The following is a 20,410-nucleotide window of genomic DNA, read 5'->3' on the forward strand; positions in this document are numbered from 1 at the left end:
CTTGTGATGGCGCAATGCATTAAGATTAAACAGTATACTTATGTCTGGCTTTTTGAACAATGCTCTGACTTTGGAATTAATGTTACTGTAACAGTCTATGAGCCGGCTTATTTTTCTCTAGAGTGACATTAATTGGCACGAAACGTAAACCGCTTCTCAATGTATGCTTAGACTAACAATTTACTCAGTTCTTGTGAGAGACACCGTCCTTATTCTTTACTGAGAAACTGTTAGGAATTTTCGCAGACACTATATTTCGTTTGAAATAGGAAACTTTTACAAAAAATCACGCTTGTGGCACACTTCATATGTGCATTGCGAACAACACAATCTTTACATTTGGTCGGGATCGCATTTGTCACCTCTATTTTTCGTATATTTCAGCACAAATGTCCGTACAGGAAAACATATCAATATATTCGAGTGATTCTTATACTGGCGATATTCTTGCCTTTTGTACAAACTGTCCAGTCAGCTCAACTGGTGGTGAGTTGGCCTGGGAATCGATCGACCCGGGTCTTAATTTGCCGAGAGTGCAGTATACTGACGATTTGACTGATCATGGAATCATTTATACGGTCTTTAACATTGTACCACAGCTCATATACAACAGTGGAAGCACTGGTACTGATAAACATTCAAGACAAAGAGCCTCCTCAACAGCGCTGTGCTCTGTGGATTATGCCGTGATCTGGGAGTAACAAAAGCGCTTACTAAACTTTTAAAACAGCTCGTGTGTCGTTTCACATTGTCGAGCGTCGTATAACATTCTCACGATCTCACTTCGCATTGTCATGCGCCGACTCTCAAGAGAAGGATGATATTATTTATAAATGGCATGAAAAGGACACCGTAGTTTTGGATATTCCTGTTTATACTTATTCTTACTACACTATAAAATAAGTAGCTGGAACAACCACTGTAGCAATGAAAACAGGAAACTTTTTCCTGTCACGTGTTATCTTTTTCCCGAAAAGTGGTATTAGGATATTTACATTGTCGTCTGTTTGTCTGTCAAATTAAACACAAATGGATTCTTCTTTGGAACAAAGTCAAACACATTAGCGTTTTTGTCATACGCGTGTAAACTGTTACCCTCTTCATACGACCTCTTATACAGCATGGCGGTCCCAATCATTATTTAGGTGTAAGAACGCTAAATAAAATTTAAAAAAACATGAAAAAGAAAAAAAAAACCAGTCACGTGGTTAATCTTTTTAATATTTTATTTCATGTCATTATCATGTATAATAGAAAAAAATAAAACAATCAATTTAACTAGCAACTTGAAATAATATAAAGCTGTTAACGGAAGCATCAAAAAAAGGAAAGAAGACAAGTTCTTTTTTTTTTCAAGTTCTTCACTAGTTAAATAACTGTGTGCAATAATATAAAACATACCATAAGAATCAGTAACCTGTACAATATAATTACACTGAAAAGTTCTGTGTTACTGATATAGTTAAATAGATGCATGTTGTTTTAAACAGGGCTAGAATGTAGGTGGTTGGAAAATTAGGTAATAAGGATGGCATTTAAACTACAATTATTAAACAAACGTTCACTCAAGTTTTACTTACTTCTTATATACATGTTCAGACAGTGCCAACATAAATCAGTTTGCCTGTATTTACATACTATCAAAATAAGATGTTAACTTACTTCTGACTAGTATTCGACTGTTTACAGGTAACTTGAATGAAATGAATCAAAATGATAAACAATAATTGATATTTGAGATTCTAACAAAAGCACATATAGTTAACTCCATGTATAACGATATTCAAGGGAACGCCGGATTTATATCGTTATATCCGAGAGGCAGCAAATTTGAAATCTGGCAACAGCATCGATATAAGCGGTATATCGTTATAAGCGGTATATCGTTATAAACGGTATGTCGTTATAAGCGGTACATCGTTATATGTGGTATCGTTATAAGTGGAATTTACTGAATATTTCTATATCTAAGATTTTATCTTAACATGTTTTTTATACATATCTATACCATAATGATATTTAACAAATAATGAGGAATGGAATTAAATAAAAGTAACTTACATGTTTCAAATAATTGCATAACTACAACTTCAGTGTCCCTATATAACCTTACAAATAACAGTTTCAACTAACAGTTCACAATATTTGTAAAAAATTATTGTCTCACGCTCTAAAAATGGAACAAAAATCAATGAAAACAAAAATTATTTATTTGTGATCAATTAATATACATGCATGAATAAATATTCTTTTTTTCACTCATGTTGTTACTAAATTCAATGAACGCCTATTACTAGTAATCAAATGTGTGTTTTTACATCAAACGGCCGCCACACAGGTTAAGTATTTAAAAGTGATCTACGAAATTAAGTTTAAATAGATTACTGATTATTCTACTTAAACCTAAAATATAAATAATCGATAATTAAAAAAAAATATTAAAAGAAAATGAAGCTTTTTCATATTTATTTTCATTATGTTCCCATTATATGTCGCGACACTCCTTGCAATTTTTACATAAACAGAGAGTTTAACCTTCATTTTATATAAACACAACAAAATACATAACAACGACAAAATAGAGAGAGAAAACGGCAAAATTGAAAATGTTGCTTGAGCCAACTCAAAACAGTAAAATAACAAAGGATCTCAAAAGGGTACATTTTCTTTTACTTCTTACTTACATGCATAACAATAAAAAGCCGTGGCGTTTACAAACGTATGTCAACTAAACTTATACATAAAAGAAATGGTATCTTTAGGACAATAAAATAGAATAATAACAATCAAACTCAACAAAATCAGCACATTTGTACATATAAATACTACAACAATCGATTCAAACAGTGCATATAACAGTGAAAAAACCGGGAAGACCTGAGCTTTATAGTTCTCTATACAACCTGTCAACTTGTTGATAGTCATAATATGGTTTCGACCCTTTAACCATAAACATAATGTTGTTTGCATTCATTAATTTGGCGTAAATGACACACTATTTCTACTGTATAATGCCAGCGTAAAATGTACTGCGTCATAAAATCACCTTTTTATCAGTGTATGATCAGACGCGTTTAAATGCAACCATATTGATGTATCAAACACTGTGAAAAAGGGTACTGACTTGTTTTAGTCAAAGCCATTTGATAGGACTATTCTTTCTGAATTGCAACGAATTTAATAAACATAATTGATTGAAAAATACAGACCGTATATCGATTGCACATTTTATATTTGTTACTCGCATATTTAAAATGTGTCTAAATTTTAGACCTCAAACTCTTTTAAAATACGTCATAAACAGTTCCAATCGTGACGTTAGATTTGAATTAAAAATGTGTATGTATAATGAAGGCACTTTTATGCATAAAATGATTACAAAATACTTTTAAAGCTCTGTTTAAAATGTAAACGATATCACAGACTGTTGATGACTATTTGTTAACTATTGGCTAATTGCCGTCTGCTACCGTCTTACCCCTGCACATACAAATGGTAAAAAACACACGATTGGTGATGACGTCATGTCTTCTGATGATTGTTTATTTGCGTCACAGCCGCTCATATCAGCACCTGCGCGCTGTAAAGTTTTAAGTGCGAGCGTGTTATTTGCGCGTGATGCATAAATCACAGGAGTTCTATTTACATCGTCTTTAAGATCGAGTTCAGCTCCATTTGACACTAAGATATTGATAATGCTAACATCACCACGATGTGCGGCTAAATGTAATGCTGAACAACCCCCGGGCAGTCCATCCGGGGACCCCATGGTAGCGTTCACATCCACTTTAGCTTTAAGACACAGTTTTACCATTTTTCGCGCACCTCGTAACACAAACGCGTGAAATGGCGTCCATCCATCCACTTCTTGCATGAAAACGTCACGTGCATAATCCTTATTTTGTTTGACAAGCTGTTTCCCGGCATCATTCAAACTATCCTCATTTCTACGCAAAAGCGCAAGAAGGGTACAAGCGTCCTGGTGTATATCATCCTTGTTCATCGGTTCACACTTCACCATGGAGACGGCACCGTCGGTCGTCGTTCGAAAGTATGGAATAAATCTAAAAATAGACAGAAAACATCTCCAGGTTATCATTAATGTTAATATATCGACGTAATGCTGGTTGACAAGAACAATTCATTTGGTATAATAAGTACATTTTAAATAAGGTAAAAACCTCGAAAAACCCGACATAACAATGTACATTAGGCTATGTTTACAGAGTACAGTAAATTTGGAGAAAATATTTGAGACAGTATTTGTTTATTATTATTATTATTATTAATTATTATTATTATTAATTATTAGTATTATTATTACAGGCACAATGGCGTCAAAAATACATTTTTACCTTCTTAAAATATAGGATAAAAAAATAAATAATACAATTTAGTCAATGAAATAGGTGAATATCAAGTGACATCAAGTTGACAGATCACTCGAGTGAAGTTAGTTCAAATAGAGTAAGCATTTCAGCATAAGTGCATGTACATGTTCTTTTTATATAACACATTTTACAATCCAATAGTTTTAATAAAATGACTACTATTATTATTTATACACAAATTACAATTTAAAATGGAAACAATTTGTATGTATATATGCATACATATTTTAAAGCGTACATTTAAAATGTAGGTTAATATGTTATATACAGAGATCGATTTTCATCTCAATATATCAAAATACACCGGAGATAAACGAATAGTTCGATTGATATAAAAGAACGCAATTATATATCAACAATTAAATAAATTATTAGAGTGATCAGGTACGCGGTAAATAATACTAGACGCTATGCTATCATATTCTAAACCATAATCGAGAAAAAGAATAAAATTGTTGTTTTAATTTACAAAATACATTCAAAATAAAACTCTTATCATTTCAAACAGCAAAGGAATTCTACGTAGCTTTTAATTAAAAGATAAACTACTTTTGTTCGCAATTCGCAAGAGTTTTACCTTTTAATCAACAAGTATGGTCCCCTATGCATATCCAGAAATAAATCCACCCCCTATGCATGCACGCTTAATGGCTAATAAATACAGAAAATTTAACTGCTAGTAAATCCAATCTGTATAAATATAAAATCCCCAAGCATTGCGGTAGTACAACGTCACCACCGAAATGAAAATAAACCTATTCTCAATGACTTATTATGCACAATGGATTATTTTTTTCAGTTTATATCGTCGTTAAGTAAAGCTTTACTAGTCCAATATTAATACCTTTAAATACGTGTCTTTATTGAACTAGTGTTATGTCCCAATTATTAACACTGCCACTCTGAATGCTTGAACGAAATCTATAGGCCGTATCGATATTCCGCTGAAGATCGATTTGTACATAAATATTTCTTAATTGATATGGCCGCAAGTAGAAAAACACTGGTATTTTAAGGCTCTCCTTTATAATGTCAGTAATTATTTTGAAAACGTTAACAGACGCGTAACTATAGACGCTAAAGGGTCAACATATAGCACAACCAATTAAACATTGCAAAATCTTTATTACGCATCTTTTACATGTGACTCTACAGGTTGGTGTTTATTTTAAACAAATAATCAGATGTTCGTTGCCCTGGAAACTTAATTGTCGTTATAATGCCTGATTCAATTTACAAATACAAATATTGATGTTGCATACTTAAACCAGGAATTTATATTAAAGTTTTTTGTTGGTAGTTTGAAACCCCGGGTCTTCGCACTAAACCACATTAAATTTAAGGTTAAAATTTAAGGTTAACATTGATTTTATAAAATAGTTTATTTGCAGAACTATACTTAAGAATATTTAATAAAATACATTACGCAATATTTACATAACTTGATGGTATTCACTATGAAATTAAAATAAGACCCAAATTGAATCATTCTGAAAAAAATACCCACAGAGGTTGTAGTTGTTTAAATATGATGATATTGTTCTTTTTTATGAAAACGTTATCTACAAAAGGGTTCTCCTTATATATAAAAAACAGTGTGTTTGCTTTTCCCGGATTTGCAGATTTAGAGCGTAATCTCTTATTAAACATACACATTATTCCGTAGTAAATAAATTAAAACAGTTAAGATTAGATAGGAAACTCTACATAATAATGCAAGCTGAATTGACAGGACAACACATAAAAACTGTTGGTTAGTCATTCCGATTAGATGGATTAGATCAAATTCTGTATTAAATTATATCTAATTATTGATAAAAAAATTCTTACAGTATCGCTTTTTGCTACATGCAAGACGCGTATGCGCGAAAAGCTACTTCCCTTTCTAAGGAAATATCGCAATGTAAAAAATGTCTGTTCTTATGACCAAAATTGCAATTTTAGAATCGGCAAAGAACTTCATCACACGATGATATAGTGTTTTATAACTTACAACGTTCTACTTTTATGAATTTGGTTTAATGCCGCATCAACACAGTGTCGGTCATAATTTACGGCGATTTACCAGCTTTACTAGTGGGTACTACCCTGTACAATATTTCAGGCACAAACGAGCACCCGGGTTAAACCACCGATGTTCCGTAAGCTAACTGGATAGCTTTCTCACATAAAGAATCCGAAAACACTGGCGCGGCTCGTCCCTACCGCTGTGCGAAGCGAGTGATTTGAAGTCAAATACCTTATCCACTCAGCCACAGACGCCCCTAATGGGTTCAATATATTTAAAGGCTATTATTTAAAATACAGCTTATATTTCTAAAAACAAAATCCATATGCACAATTTTTCATAGGAGATTACTACGTCATTTAGTTGATGTTGGTATAATAAAATTCCTATGGAACTCTACTTAGAATTAAGATAAAATTATAACATGGACATAAAGAATGTGGAAACGACATGTTCCTTTGATGTGTACATATTGCCAGTTTTTCATAATTGCATTAGTCAAGAAATGTACTAGAACAACTTGAGGAAAGAAAAAAACATAGAACAAGAAAGGAAAATGAAAAAAGAAAAGAAGAAAGTAAAGAAAGAAAGAAAAAGAAATTTTATGAAGCAAGAAAAAAAAATAACTACGAGAAAAAGATATAAAGAGGTGAAATATAAGAAATAAAAGAAAAGGTACAAGAAAAAAAGGAGAAAATTAAATTATTAACAAACTCGGAGACGCACGCGCAGCATATATGTATAATAAGCATATTTGAAAATATTACTTAATTGTTAAAATATATTATGTATTGAAATTACAGATAAGTGGACAATACATGTATATAACCTTTTATAAGTAGACAATACATATTCTTTTATAAGTAGACAATATATAATATTTTATAAGAACATATTCAAATCCAGATTAAATATGTCTACGCATTAGTGCAATACTATACTTATCTAAATCGCTGTCACAGTTTTTCACCCCAGTTATTTGTGTCGTAAATCGGATTTGTTAATTAATATGTATTTAATACAGTCATACAACAAAATAAATCGTTTATAATGATGCACTCACCGAGAAAGAAAATCATCGATTAGACTAAGTGTTAAATTTATTCACGTTGCATGCATGCATGTTTAAATTGCATTATTAACATGAAATGGGGGAAAAATCAACAGAAATGATGTAATGTTTGATTTTGAAACTTATTTCTTTGGTTGTCCTTTTTTTAAAAATGGAACCTTTTCCGATTTCATGCTCCGATTTCATGGTCTACTTTATTCAGTTTCTTTATCATTTATTATTTAATTTGATTATTTTATTCACAATTAAAAAGTAAGATATGCTATTTATTTAACACTTGTAAACGCGTTCATAGTCCTATATCAAAACGTTACACCTCTTACATGCTTGATTATTATTTTTCTCCTTCAATCTCAATATCATTATTATAATAATTACCATTATTTAATAAAAATATTATTAATTTCTAATTATCGTTATTGCTGGCTGATTTGTAAATAATGCAATAATTTCTATAAGATGTATTTGAATTTGCAAAGGAGGAACTGGAGGAATGAATGTCTATGACAAAAATGTAAAGAACTGTATTAAATATAATCATTTAAACTAAGGTCACACTCACCTGAAGTTTACCATTAAAACATGTATTAGCCGCCGCTTAAATATTTCCTTAATTTAACTGCAAGTTTTATAGATAATAAATGCAAGTTCTTATCCTTTAAAATCCTTTATTTTAAAGCAACAGCACTCGCCACTTGATTTTTTTCCAATTTTAAATTGTAAACTAAAGTTGATCTACTCAGTTATGCGTTTACGTACTAAAATCTTGTTTAACAGTATTCCCTGGTCGTTACTCAAGTTCAATCATTTACTCTATTGACCAAATTTCTTCCTACTACATTTATATACGGTTAAGTTGGTTTACCTAGGGACTTTTTTTTTATAAAGTCAATTCAAATATTGCGAAATATTGCAATACAGTAGGGAAAGCTATGCTACGATACACCTGGTCACGTGGTACCTATGTTAATAAAAGTGTATTTTGCAAGTAAAGTATTGTATTTACACACGTCCGTACTATAAATGTAAACACTGATGTACTTAAGAATATATGATGAAAATAACTTCTGCTAAAGGATAATTGTGCTATAAATAGTTTGTAACAACAACCGGGTATAATAATCGATATAAAAAAGTTATAATGTTAGAAAAACGTACACATTTATTGCACACATCCGTATTTGGGTGTGCATTTTTTTCACTGAATAACTTTTTCTGTCTTTTTCACCGTGGTAACAGGCACCTAATAATCTATATATATAACGTGCACAGGTCTTTAATGGAATATGAGTAATAGAGATTCTTGATCCGATATTACATTCATTTAGAATATAGTAAAATTTTCTAGAACAAAATATTGTTAGGATTCTTATAATTTTCCCTTTTCAATCACTTATACATTAATCAGCAATTTATTTGAAGCAAAATTTTATAAGGATATCACAATAATACCTATCTATTGTTTTTTTTCTATCAATCCAATCTCGGAAATTGTGTTCACTATTGACCAAACCATTTTAAGGTGTGGGCGGTTTAGGTAAGACCGATTTATTAGCATGCTCGGTTATGTAATAACCATTATGTCATAACCATCGCATGTCATCTAATCACAACACTAGAAGAAAGCTTCTCTTTCTGAAAACGACTTTAAAAAGAAACGGAAATGTTAACTATTAAATAAGAAACCCCTTCTTCTTGCAATGTACTGTACTTGATATATTGTGGGTTTTTTACCTATCTCTATGGCAATAATCTAGCAAATATCGGGCTCTGGGGGCTTTGAAATGAAATAATTATGATTGAAATGCTTTGTCTTATAACGTCTTAATGTCTTCAATAAGAAATTAATTTCGAATATCACTGAAAACTTACACCACGAGGTCAACAAATAAAAAAAAAAATATCATCATTTATATTGATGTGCAAAACGAACAACTGCGTTATCATTTTCAGATTGCTTTATCTTTTTCATAAAGTTTCCTTCTTCAAAATCAAATGTGATAAAAATCTGCAATCAAAATTGTTTAAATATAAGTTTCTTTATTGTGGCTTGTTAATTTCAGCCAATTTCTACCTCGCCTGCTCGCCCGCTGAAAGGCAACTTTAATGAACAACCGCGCTATCATTTTCAAAACCAAGTTATGATTTGTATATGTTTCCTTTCCAAAATCAAATGCGATAAAAAGCTGCAATCGAAATTGTTATTAAAACAGAAGTTCCCGCTGGCTTGTTAATATATGTCAATTTCTGCCTCATCTACTCGCACGATAAATGATATTACGTTATCAATTTAATACAGTTTCCTTTTTCAAAATCAAATGTGATAAAAAAATTAACTGCCATCAAAATTGTTTAAATATAAGTTCCTTGTGGCTTGTTAATATCAGTCAATTTCTACCTCGTCTGCCCTCCCACTGAAAAGCAATGTGATTTTATTCAGCTTTAGCCTGCATGCGGCAACCCATTCCACCCAGCGACCAGTGCAGACCAAGATCATCTTTTTTTGTGCCGTGTGATTTTGTTCTGTATTGTTTGCTAATCAGTTTGAACATATTTTGAAACTGGACGGTTTTGTCAAATTAAAAGATGGGCAAGACAATGCGTGGCAAGAATGAAATAAAATTTATCTCCCTTTTCAACGTGTATGAACTAAGTGTAAAATGAGTAATGCATGATACATTTAATATTCACGTGGTACCGGTTTATTTCGTCTGTTGACACGACAAACCGAGTTCACTACTCAATAACTTTCCATGTCAAACGTCACGAGGGTCTCGGTAAAGATGTCGAAATAAATCCGCTATCATTTACGATAAAGCAAACATTTCCTGTGAAACATACCTATGTGGGTTCCTTGAAACCAGGAAGTTAACTAGATGAAATTTAGTTTAAAGCGGGCAGAATAACTGACAAAAAAGGTTATGTCATTGCATCCTTAACAATAAAAAAGTTAATAATTAACGGCTTGAAAAGTGTGTCATTAATAAAACCGTACACATTAAACTAAATCAAACTAAATAAAAACCTTGGCTCATTTCTAAAAATTGCATCGCTCTAAAAACTTAATCCGTCGTTCTATTTTGCTTCGAATTAAAGAATTGAAGTCTGGACTGATGTGTTTAAGGTAATAATAGCTGACTATGATTTTGTACCAAACTTTTTAGGGTTGGTCGAATCTTGCTACGAACTTTATAAGGCAACTATTGAACCATTATGCACAGAGAGCAAGTACATTCTTATCATTAAACAATTTAAATGTTAGCATTTGTTTATCAGTGTCTTTGTGACATAATCTCGCTGTAATTCTACGAATAAACCAGACAAATCATAACATGTACAAACAAACAAAAAGGGAGTTTTTTCAGACCTTACCATCCTTCAAACAAATAGAGAGAAAGAAGGCTGCAGAGAAGAAAACACTCATGTTATTGATTTGATATGCGTAAATAATTATTTCACCTTACCGCAAGATTTTAAGTGATGAATGGACGGATATTTAATAAATTTGATTACTCCAATTTTTATCAAGAAATGAGCCGTGTCACGACAAAACCAACATAATGCGTTTGCGACCAGCATGGATCCAGATCAGCCTGCGCATCCGCGCAGTCTGATCAGGATCCATGCTGTTCGCTATCAGTTTCTCTACTTGTTATAGGGATTGTAAGCGAACAGCATGGATCCTGATCAGACTGCGCGGATGCGCAGGCTGGTCTGGATCCATGCTGGTCGCAAATCCATTATGTTGGTTTTGTCATGACGCGGCTCAAATATCACTTTAGTACAAGTTATTGCACGTTATTTTTACTTCTAACTTTCCTTTTGAATTTGGAAAAGAAAAAATGAATATCAAAAAACGGCTAAGATAGACAAATTTCGTTACAAACATTTTACTGTTTGTTTGATTGTTTTTGTGACAGATACACGGCTTTTGGTTTGTCTGTATTTGGTGGATGAACAGTTCAATACAGTTATTTAGTATAATAACATGAATGAATACATATTCAACGAAACAACAGTAAAAATAAATATCATAACCCATAACTCTACTGAACATGCAAACATTTAAAGGCTTAGAATTCGATGTGCTACCCCCCCCCCCCCCCCCCCCCCCCCCAAAAAAAAAAGGGGGAAAAAAAGAAAATAAATCAAAAACAAATAAACAAATAAACCCTGCATTTTTGTTTTATTGGGCATATAATTTATACATGTAAAAGCTTGCATTCCAAATTAAACTAGCGTGTTTTCGATTGTTTTACAAAAACTATCTGATTTCAAAACACGACGATAAACAGTTCGAAACACCACAAAGGCGACCCGACATGACCAGATCTGGCCGATAGTCACGGACATTGGCCCAAGCTTCTTTATAAAATAATAGTAGAATAATGAAAATGATAGCGACCAAAATCTGAGGAGTAACAGAATAATGGAGGAATAATAGAAAAAAAGAGACAAAATACAAGAAAGTTAGTATTAAAGGAATAACGGAAAGGACCAGGATTTTCGAAATTGAAATCAAGGTTAAAATCGAAAAAAAAAATGAAATGAATTGTGGAAGGAAAAAACGAATGACGAAGAATGATGTGAATAAGGGAAAAAAAGGAAAAACAAACGTACATAATACACATGTTTCACTAGTTAAAATAATAGTCAATGCATAAAGAGAAATTCTAAGGTAACAGAAGTAATTTCGAAATCAATTGATTATCTCTAAACTCACTGCATGTTGGAAAAAAATGTCTAGGAAAGTCATGAATCACCAGAACTTCCAAGTCTATAAATAGATTGAAGAATTAGCTTGCACTTATCATGATTAGAATTATCGATTAACAATGTTGTCTGTAGGGTGTGTATTAAAATTTCATGCTTGCAAATAAGTTAAATGTTTTGCAATGTCAGTCGTTTTCAATACTGTTCCTGTATTAAAGATCAGTTAAAGGTTTGCTTTCTTATTACATGCGTTATTATTTTTATCATTATAAAGTTTTTGATACGTGTAATATAAAAAGTACATTTAGAAATCTTTTGTTAGTTGTAATAGAGGCAAATCGAAACTGTAAAGGTATAGCGACTAGTAAGCTTTACTGGGAGGAAAAATACCTCATTTGAGCCGTGTCACGACAAAACCAACATAGTGCATTTGCGACCAGCATGGATCCATACCAGCCTGCGCATCTGCGCAGTCTGATCAGGATCCATGCTGTTCGCTATCAGTGTCTCTACTTGTAATAGGGTTGGTAAGCGAACAGCATGGATCCTGATCAGACTGCGCGGATGCGCAGACTGGTCTGGATCCATGCTGGTCGCAAACCCACTATGTCGCGGCTCATTTGCTTTTCCTTTCATTAATTCAGACATAAACGAGAACCTAAGTAGAATCACAGACGTTCCGTAGCCACCCGGATAGCTTCATCAGATATTTTTATAAAGAAATTAGCAGACGACACTTCAGCAATCGGCAGCTGATAATTTTCTGGTTAATAATCCGTTTCTAGGCCTACATGTGGTTATTTGTTTTTTCCTGTACATATCATGATAAGGTTTCTAGCTTTGTCATGTTCTCCTAACAATTGATTAAGAAACCATACTCATTACACCATTTCATATGATTTTGTTTTTATTCCACGTTTTAGGTTATCAACATTTTTTAAATAATTCATGACAGTTTCTATAAATATAACGATTAATTTAACATCTTTATACATGTATAATTTTGTTATAAAATAATTGTTATCTGTGTAATATTTATTGATTGTACACATGTACAAACATGTTTATTCTTAAAAGGCACATTATGCCTTAGAAACGAAATTTTGCTACTTTTATAGAAACGCATTTTTGCCTTTTTTACATAATTATTGCAAGTATTGTAACTTTAAAGAATGTGATATGCTTATCACAAAGAAAAGAAAAAAGCACTACGAGCAAAACGATGGTTAAGGTAATTTGTTAATAAATAACTTTTTTTTGGGGGGGGGGGGATTTATATTGAATGCTTTTAAGAAATTAAAAGAAAAACATTCTGGGGCATAATGGATCTTTGCTACTTTCTATTCTCAAATTATTAATTACATATAACCACTAGAAATTGCATTATTTCTGACCTAATTTACGTGTCACTTACCCTGTCAATGAATTACTACTGTTTTACCTGAATGGCTTAGTTTTATTTGATTTAATGTCCGCGGGGATCAATGATTAATCAATTATTAATCATTAATTATCAATAATTAATCAAACGAAAGTGACACACTATCTGCTCAATATATCACTAGGTACAGGTACATCACTGTAATATGAATCAGATAGAAATGAAAGTAAAGCTACTCGTGAAAAGAGCAAAAACGTGATTAAACAATTATCACTGATCTTTACTTTTTGTGATATTGGTTGTGGTACAAATGGTGATGATTATGAGGATGATAATAGTGGTGATGATAGCGTTGTTGATGAGGTGATAGTTATAATGATGACTAAATTGATGGACATGTTAAGGAAATGAGTGTAAGTGTAAACGCGATGATGAAGTTCAAATATTTTATCAAATGATGATGTCGCTGACGCTGCTGATAACCGAGATCGTAGTGATGATGGCGGAGGTGAATGATGATGATGATGATGATGATGATGATGATGATGATTAAGTTGAAACATATGATGATCAAGATGCTTATTCAATTTCTTTCATATAACAACTGAAAAGAAAGTTGATACCATTAGCAGAATACTACTACTACTACTACTACTACTACTACTGCTGCTGCTACTACTTCTACCATTAACACTAGTCGGACGGCCTTGGTTCGATTCCCTGTCAGAGCAGGTCTGCAGGTCACTTTCTTTATCACTGATCATGAACCCCTCTGCCAAAGAACGATACAGTGGCTGAATTGTGCGGTGGTGAGTTCAAAGTGACTATCTGTCGGTAAACTACCAAAAACCCCACTCCCTATCCGGATAATATACATGATCAGATAGATCACACACAAGATAAAGTCAATGTCAAACCATTAAACATCACTGTAAATATTGACACTTCTTTATCAATTATCCAAACACGACGTATACCAACTATTCTGCCTATTCAATTAACCTAGTTTGAGATATAGTACATTTTAGTAAATTTAAAAGTACAAAACGCTAAAATAATGGTAAACAGCAATCATCCAAGGAGTCTAAAACATGTCAATAAGTTTTATTGAATATTTTATGTTTGAGTCTAAAATTTCATAGAACAATAACAATAGGCATGCCCTAGTTTAAAAAGATGTTCATCTAAGAGAAAATGTCAAAGCATACAATCTATGTACATGTAGGCATCATAAAGCAGGGAATGTATCAAATTTTTAGTAATTTAAATGATGAAATACTAGTCATTGAGCTAATGTTTTATGTATAGAACAGATAATAATGATGAAGGGAATGATAAGCTGGCATTTATGAAATGCCATTGAATGACTGGCTCCTTTCTAAAATGTTTTGTTACAGTAATAATGTCAATGTGTACTTGTATTAGAAATGAAAGAGAATTGGAAAGTAGCACGCCCCCGTTTTCAATGTTTGTTTTCAGTTGATTAAAAATAAATTATTAATTATTATAACAATACATTTTATAAGAAATTCAGTCTGGAGTGAAAACACGGTAATTTAAGCCAGTCTAAAAAATGTTCACAAGAATTGCTTTATTTCATTCTACCTCAACGTATTAAAGCCCCAAAAATGAATACATAAATAAATAAATGAGCCGCGTCATGACAAAACCAACATAATGGGTTTGCGACCAGCATGGATCCAGACCAGCCTGCGCATCCGCGCAGTCTGATCAGGATCCATGCTATTCGCTTACAAACCCTATTACAACATGTACAAGTAGAGAAACTGATAGCGAACAGCATGGATCCTGATCAGACTGCGCGGATGCGCAGGCTGGTCTGGATCCATGCTGGTCGCAAACCCATTATTTTGGTTTTGTCACGACACGGCTCAAATATATTTCCCCACCAACACTGTAAATGTCAGCGGACATCTGAGTAGAACCATCGGCGTTACGTAAGTCACGTGGATAGTTTCCTTACGGGAAAGAATCCAAAGTTCTTGGCAGGATTAGAACTCACAGCGTTGAGGGACAACTCGTTTGAAGTCAACGACTATATCCACTCGGCCACTCGAGACCAAGTAACGTTGTGACATTGTTATCACGAGCCAATTAACATATCATTTACGGAAAGTTACGAGATCTGCCGGAGTGGAACGAACTACAATCACGAGATCCGATAGGTTAAGCAATTCAGTATCAATAAATTTCCTCGGAGGTAATCAGATCACTTTCTCTTTCACAATACCTGTCAAGGTTGAAGGTCAATATCATGGGATATTCCGTGTAATAAATATCCTGAGATTATCAGGAATAATCCAAATTAACGGAATTACTACGTCAAGATTTCCCGGAGATAAACGAACCCAGATATCGATGAATACCTTAATAGCTATCCAGTTTACGTATCGACTTCCTTAATTCATAAATCAAGCTTATCTGTAAGAATTCCGTTTAAATGTTTCTAAAAATGGTTTTATAATTGACAACAGCGGACAAAGTGTATTGAGTGGTAAAAACTTCTAAAAATTTACAGAATAATATTACAATGATCACGATTTTTTTTTATTTTGTTCATTTTTTCTAAAGTGCAACCGGTTTTAAACGGCAATGATATGAAATGATAATCTTTTAGAGGTAGTTCCTCATGTCAAGGAATGTTTTCCAACATTATAGTACAAATTGGAAACAATTCAAATTGTGACTTTGTTCTGCCAGGTTACATGTTCTTACTGCGGTGTTTGTCTTAAATAAAAGCTAAGGTTTTTAAAGGTTATAAGCAGCTGAGGAACAAACTATACTGTATAAGGAATACGAATTATATTGGTTCGGTAATTATCGACTTATTTCGGATAATACCGAAATAAACCTAAAGCCGTTCACACCTCTTTCGGAAGTTTCCGTAATAACCTTTGCATTTTGTCGACAATACCAGTACAGTGGCTCGCATTGTCCGTGATCCTTAAAATAAATTTAAACCAAAAAGAAGCTTCAATGATCATATAAATGTAATGATTTGATAAGATGCAAATAGGAGACCCTTGTTTATGCTGATAAACAAAACTTTCATTAATATTATCTGAGCTTATATACAAATGTAGGCATCAAATTCAATGATGATTGAAATAAGTGTTCCCATTTCAAACCTAAAATAAGAAAATCTCGGTTATCATTTTCGACCCTACCTTCATTACATGTACAATGTACTTGACATTAAAGGTACAAAAGCCGGTCACTTTTGCTATACAACATTACGCCGTAGAAAGGACGTTAACAATTAAATGTTAGAATCCGTACAGTTGTTATAGGAAACCAATAAGCCATTACTAAGATTCCATTAACCTATTTCTATTTCGCAGAAGACTTGCTTTGTGTGTACATAATAACCAACCCAATTAGGAATCATTTTTAGGAATTCTTTTGTAAGTTTTAGTGACATTCGTGACCTTAAATTTTCAAATAATATATTACATGTATCTGTTCAAAATTTGTTGATCGATTTATCTCAAATATCAGGACACAGTCAATCACGGACATAGTCTAAATTACAATATAATGACAGTTTAGTTAAACTATGACGTAAATTATACATTAAGTAGGCCAATATTTTACCAACATGACTTTGCAGTAGCCGTCAAGTTAATATGAGCCGCGTCACGACAAAACCAACATAGTGGGTTTGCGACCAGCATGGATCCAGAACAGCCTGCGCTTCCGCGCAGTCTGATCAGGATCCATGCTGTTCGCTTATCAACTTTATTACAAGTAGAGAAACTGATAGCGAACATCATGGATCCTGATCAGACTGCGCGGATGCGCAGGCTGGTCTGGATCCATGCTTGTCGCAACTCGCAAACCCATTATGTTGGTTTTGTCATGACGCGGCTCATATATAGTTATGTCGTCTGCTAATAGATCAAATTATTTGCATACTAGTGTACAATACAGAATGGTATACTAAGTTGCTAAGACAGATAATTCGTCTACTTTTAAGGTACCCGATGTTTAAAGTGTTAATAAATTAAACGCTCCAAATACATTCCAATTTTTTATATGTCTCTTAATGAATTATAATTTTTCGGCCGTCCCTAAATCTTGATCAGTAAAAAACTATAGCACGTATACAAACTAGTATTAATATATATCTACGCGGAATATTTCTATATAACGCTATTTCGCTATATGTCCTTTTTTGGTCTACACTTTCGGAATATGTGCATCAATGGAACCTAACAAGTTGTTATATAATAAATAAAATAATCACCATATAGTTAATATAGTCTCGGAAATATAACTAAAATGTGTACCAACCGTATAATGCAGTAACTCCTGAAATAATGTCACTTCATTCAAATCGAGATTTTAAAAAGAAATAAAACAAAAGAAAAAAAATATCTTTACAGATAAAAATAAAACAAAAGCGACAACTTTAAGCTCTCCGTCCTCTCTATGTCGGGGCCAATTAAAAAAAAAAAGATTGTATAGTTCAGCACGAAATCGTGTAATCTTATCTGGAGTAACATGTCGAACTAGTGTTTGTAAACAAATCTTTATCTTCACCAAACACAACATATCGGCTATGACAAACTTTAAAAGGCCGAATGAGAAAACATAGCCGATAAAAGCTATGAAAATCAAATTTCTGAATCGTATTGCCGAGATAGACAGAATTCAAAAAGGCATGCACTTTAGAAAAGCTGAGCTTTTAAATTCCTGTTTACCGCTGTGAGTTCTTTGTGCCAGTTTTTTCCCCTTTTAGAACGTAATGGGATTTCGTTATAACGGGCTCTAAGCACATCACAGTCCAGCCTGTGAATTAAGGACATCCAATGGAGGGATCCAATGTGGTCTTTTAAGACAAGTGGTCTGTATTTTGAGGTTACCTTTGTTTTATTTCATCAATGAAGGATTGTCACAAAGTGGTCTCAATTAACAGGGTGGTCTTTATTCAGAGTTGGTCTATAACTCAGATTTGACTGTAACTTTAACTTGACTTCAGTCATGATAATGTCTTCATAGAATTTAATTTAGAAAATCGAAACATGTCAATGACAATGACAATGACAAATAGACTGTGTTTACTTTACCAAAGGTAAGTAATAGAAAGAGCACCGAAACACGAGGCTATCTGATTTGTACGAGGGGGCGTAGCCCCCGAGTATTTATCAGATTGCCGAGTGTTTTGGTGTTCTTTCTCTTTTGTATCATAGTCAATTATAAAAGCACGTTCCCTGTTGTCACAATATGAAACCCCGGCAAAAATGAACCAATGAACGAACATCTGAATACGACATTTCTGTCGCTTTCCCTTTATCTGCCGTCACAATATGTTAACCCCATCAAAAATGAACCAATCAACGGGCATGATCTCGAGTGCGGGTAACTGATACCTGCACTCCATTTACCGCACTGTGCATGTATATGTATACGATTTAACTCTGACACTTTTTCAACAGAAAGGTCCCCAAACTATGATACAATTGTAGGTTAATTACTACTACGTGGAATACGGGTACATGTAACAAAGAGAAAATTTGTACTTGTCACTTGTCACGTACAAAATACACCTCATAGGAATTAGATATCGGACAAGAACGGTTTCGGGCTAATGTTTGAAAAGGATTGGTCATATCAAAGCTAACCAACTGTATGCTATAAAACTTGTTTCTTTGTATTTATACACAAAAAACCAATTTTATTTATACACCAAAACCCAATGAATCTAAATGCTCAGCCTATATTTCTGCAAAGCCAGAGTTCTTCAGAATCGAATGATTTTTTTCAAACGGGGTCAAACATTATTTTGCAATTCCTTCTTCTACCTTTAAAGTTATCTACAATCCTTAAACGCTTTTTGTTAGCAAATACATGTTTCTAACTGAGTTCCATTTCAAACAAATACGAACAAACATATGAGCCGCGTCATGACAAACCAACATAATGGGTTTGCGACCAGCATGGATCCAGACCAGCCTGCGCATCCGCGTAGTCTGATTAGGATCCCTGCTGTTCGCTTACAAACTCTATAACAAGTAGAGAAACTGATAGCGAACAGCATGGATCCTGATCAGACTGCGCGGATGCGCAGACTGGTCTGGATCCATGCTGGTCGCAAACGCACTATGTTGGTTTTGTCATGACACGGCTCATATAAAAATCACTTAACATAATATATTATTTAAATTTCTGTCTAACCACATAGATCTCGTATATCTGGTAAGATCCCCGACTAAGGTTGTAAAATTATAGTCCTGAGGTAGGAAATGATCCCGTCCCGCTCAACTTTCTGCCGACTTATTTCAGTATGCTTACAATAGTTTCTACTGACAACTTAAATCTAAACTTTTTGTTTACTTATAATCATTCATTCAATCGTTCGTTCGTTCCTTCATTCCTTCAATCAATCCAATCATTCATTTTTTCTTTCATTCAATCAATGCATGCATCAAACAATCAACCAATCATTCATTCATTATTTTTGTTTCTGCTTTACATTCGGATTCCTTCATGATATATAAACTGAAAAAATTCATATTCAAAAAAAGAGCAAGCTCGTTACATAAACTTGACAACGTTAAAGTTAATAAGAGTGACGTTGCACAAATGAAATAGTTTATGATCTTGTCATTAGTAAAATTAAGTATAGAATTTCCCTTATTCATTTCTTTTTTTAAGTAGTGCAATCTAATATGCCTTTTGCTCTTATTTATTGTCAGTGAAACAAAAATGCACTTAGAATCGACGTAAAATTGTCATTAATAAAGCCTTTTTTTCTTAAAAATAGAAAAGAAACCAGAAAATGAACGGAAATATAAATAACAGTACTGGTAAAATTATAGCTT

At 33.1% G+C, this 20,410-nt stretch overlaps 1 protein-coding gene across 4 annotated transcripts; it reads right to left on the reverse strand.

The window, feature by feature from the left end:
- Positions 1–1,200: 1,200 nt before the first annotated feature.
- Positions 1,201–18,040, reverse strand: LOC132717796 (ankyrin repeat and protein kinase domain-containing protein 1-like). Of its 4 annotated transcripts, none has more exons than XM_060701375.1 (2): positions 17,880–18,040; positions 1,201–4,064 (listed from the first exon to the last, which is right to left on the reverse strand). In XM_060701375.1, the coding sequence occupies exon 2, from the start codon at positions 4,019–4,021 to the stop codon at positions 3,467–3,469; it is 555 nt and encodes a 184-aa protein (XP_060557358.1). In that variant the 5' UTR covers positions 4,022–4,064; positions 17,880–18,040; the 3' UTR covers positions 1,201–3,466. The 4 variants fall into 4 exon arrangements, with proteins under 4 accessions (XP_060557358.1, XP_060557364.1, XP_060557351.1 ...); XM_060701381.1 differs by lacking the exon at positions 17,880–18,040 and adding an exon at positions 8,231–8,326; XM_060701368.1 differs by lacking the exon at positions 17,880–18,040 and adding an exon at positions 8,034–8,060.
- Between the last annotated feature and the right edge of the window lie 2,370 nt (positions 18,041–20,410).

This window comes from Ruditapes philippinarum, unplaced genomic scaffold (genome assembly GCF_026571515.1).
Source record: "Ruditapes philippinarum isolate M1 unplaced genomic scaffold, ASM2657151v2 ctg1118_1_1_1_1, whole genome shotgun sequence".
Taxonomy (NCBI): Eukaryota; Metazoa; Mollusca; class Bivalvia; order Venerida; family Veneridae; genus Ruditapes; species Ruditapes philippinarum.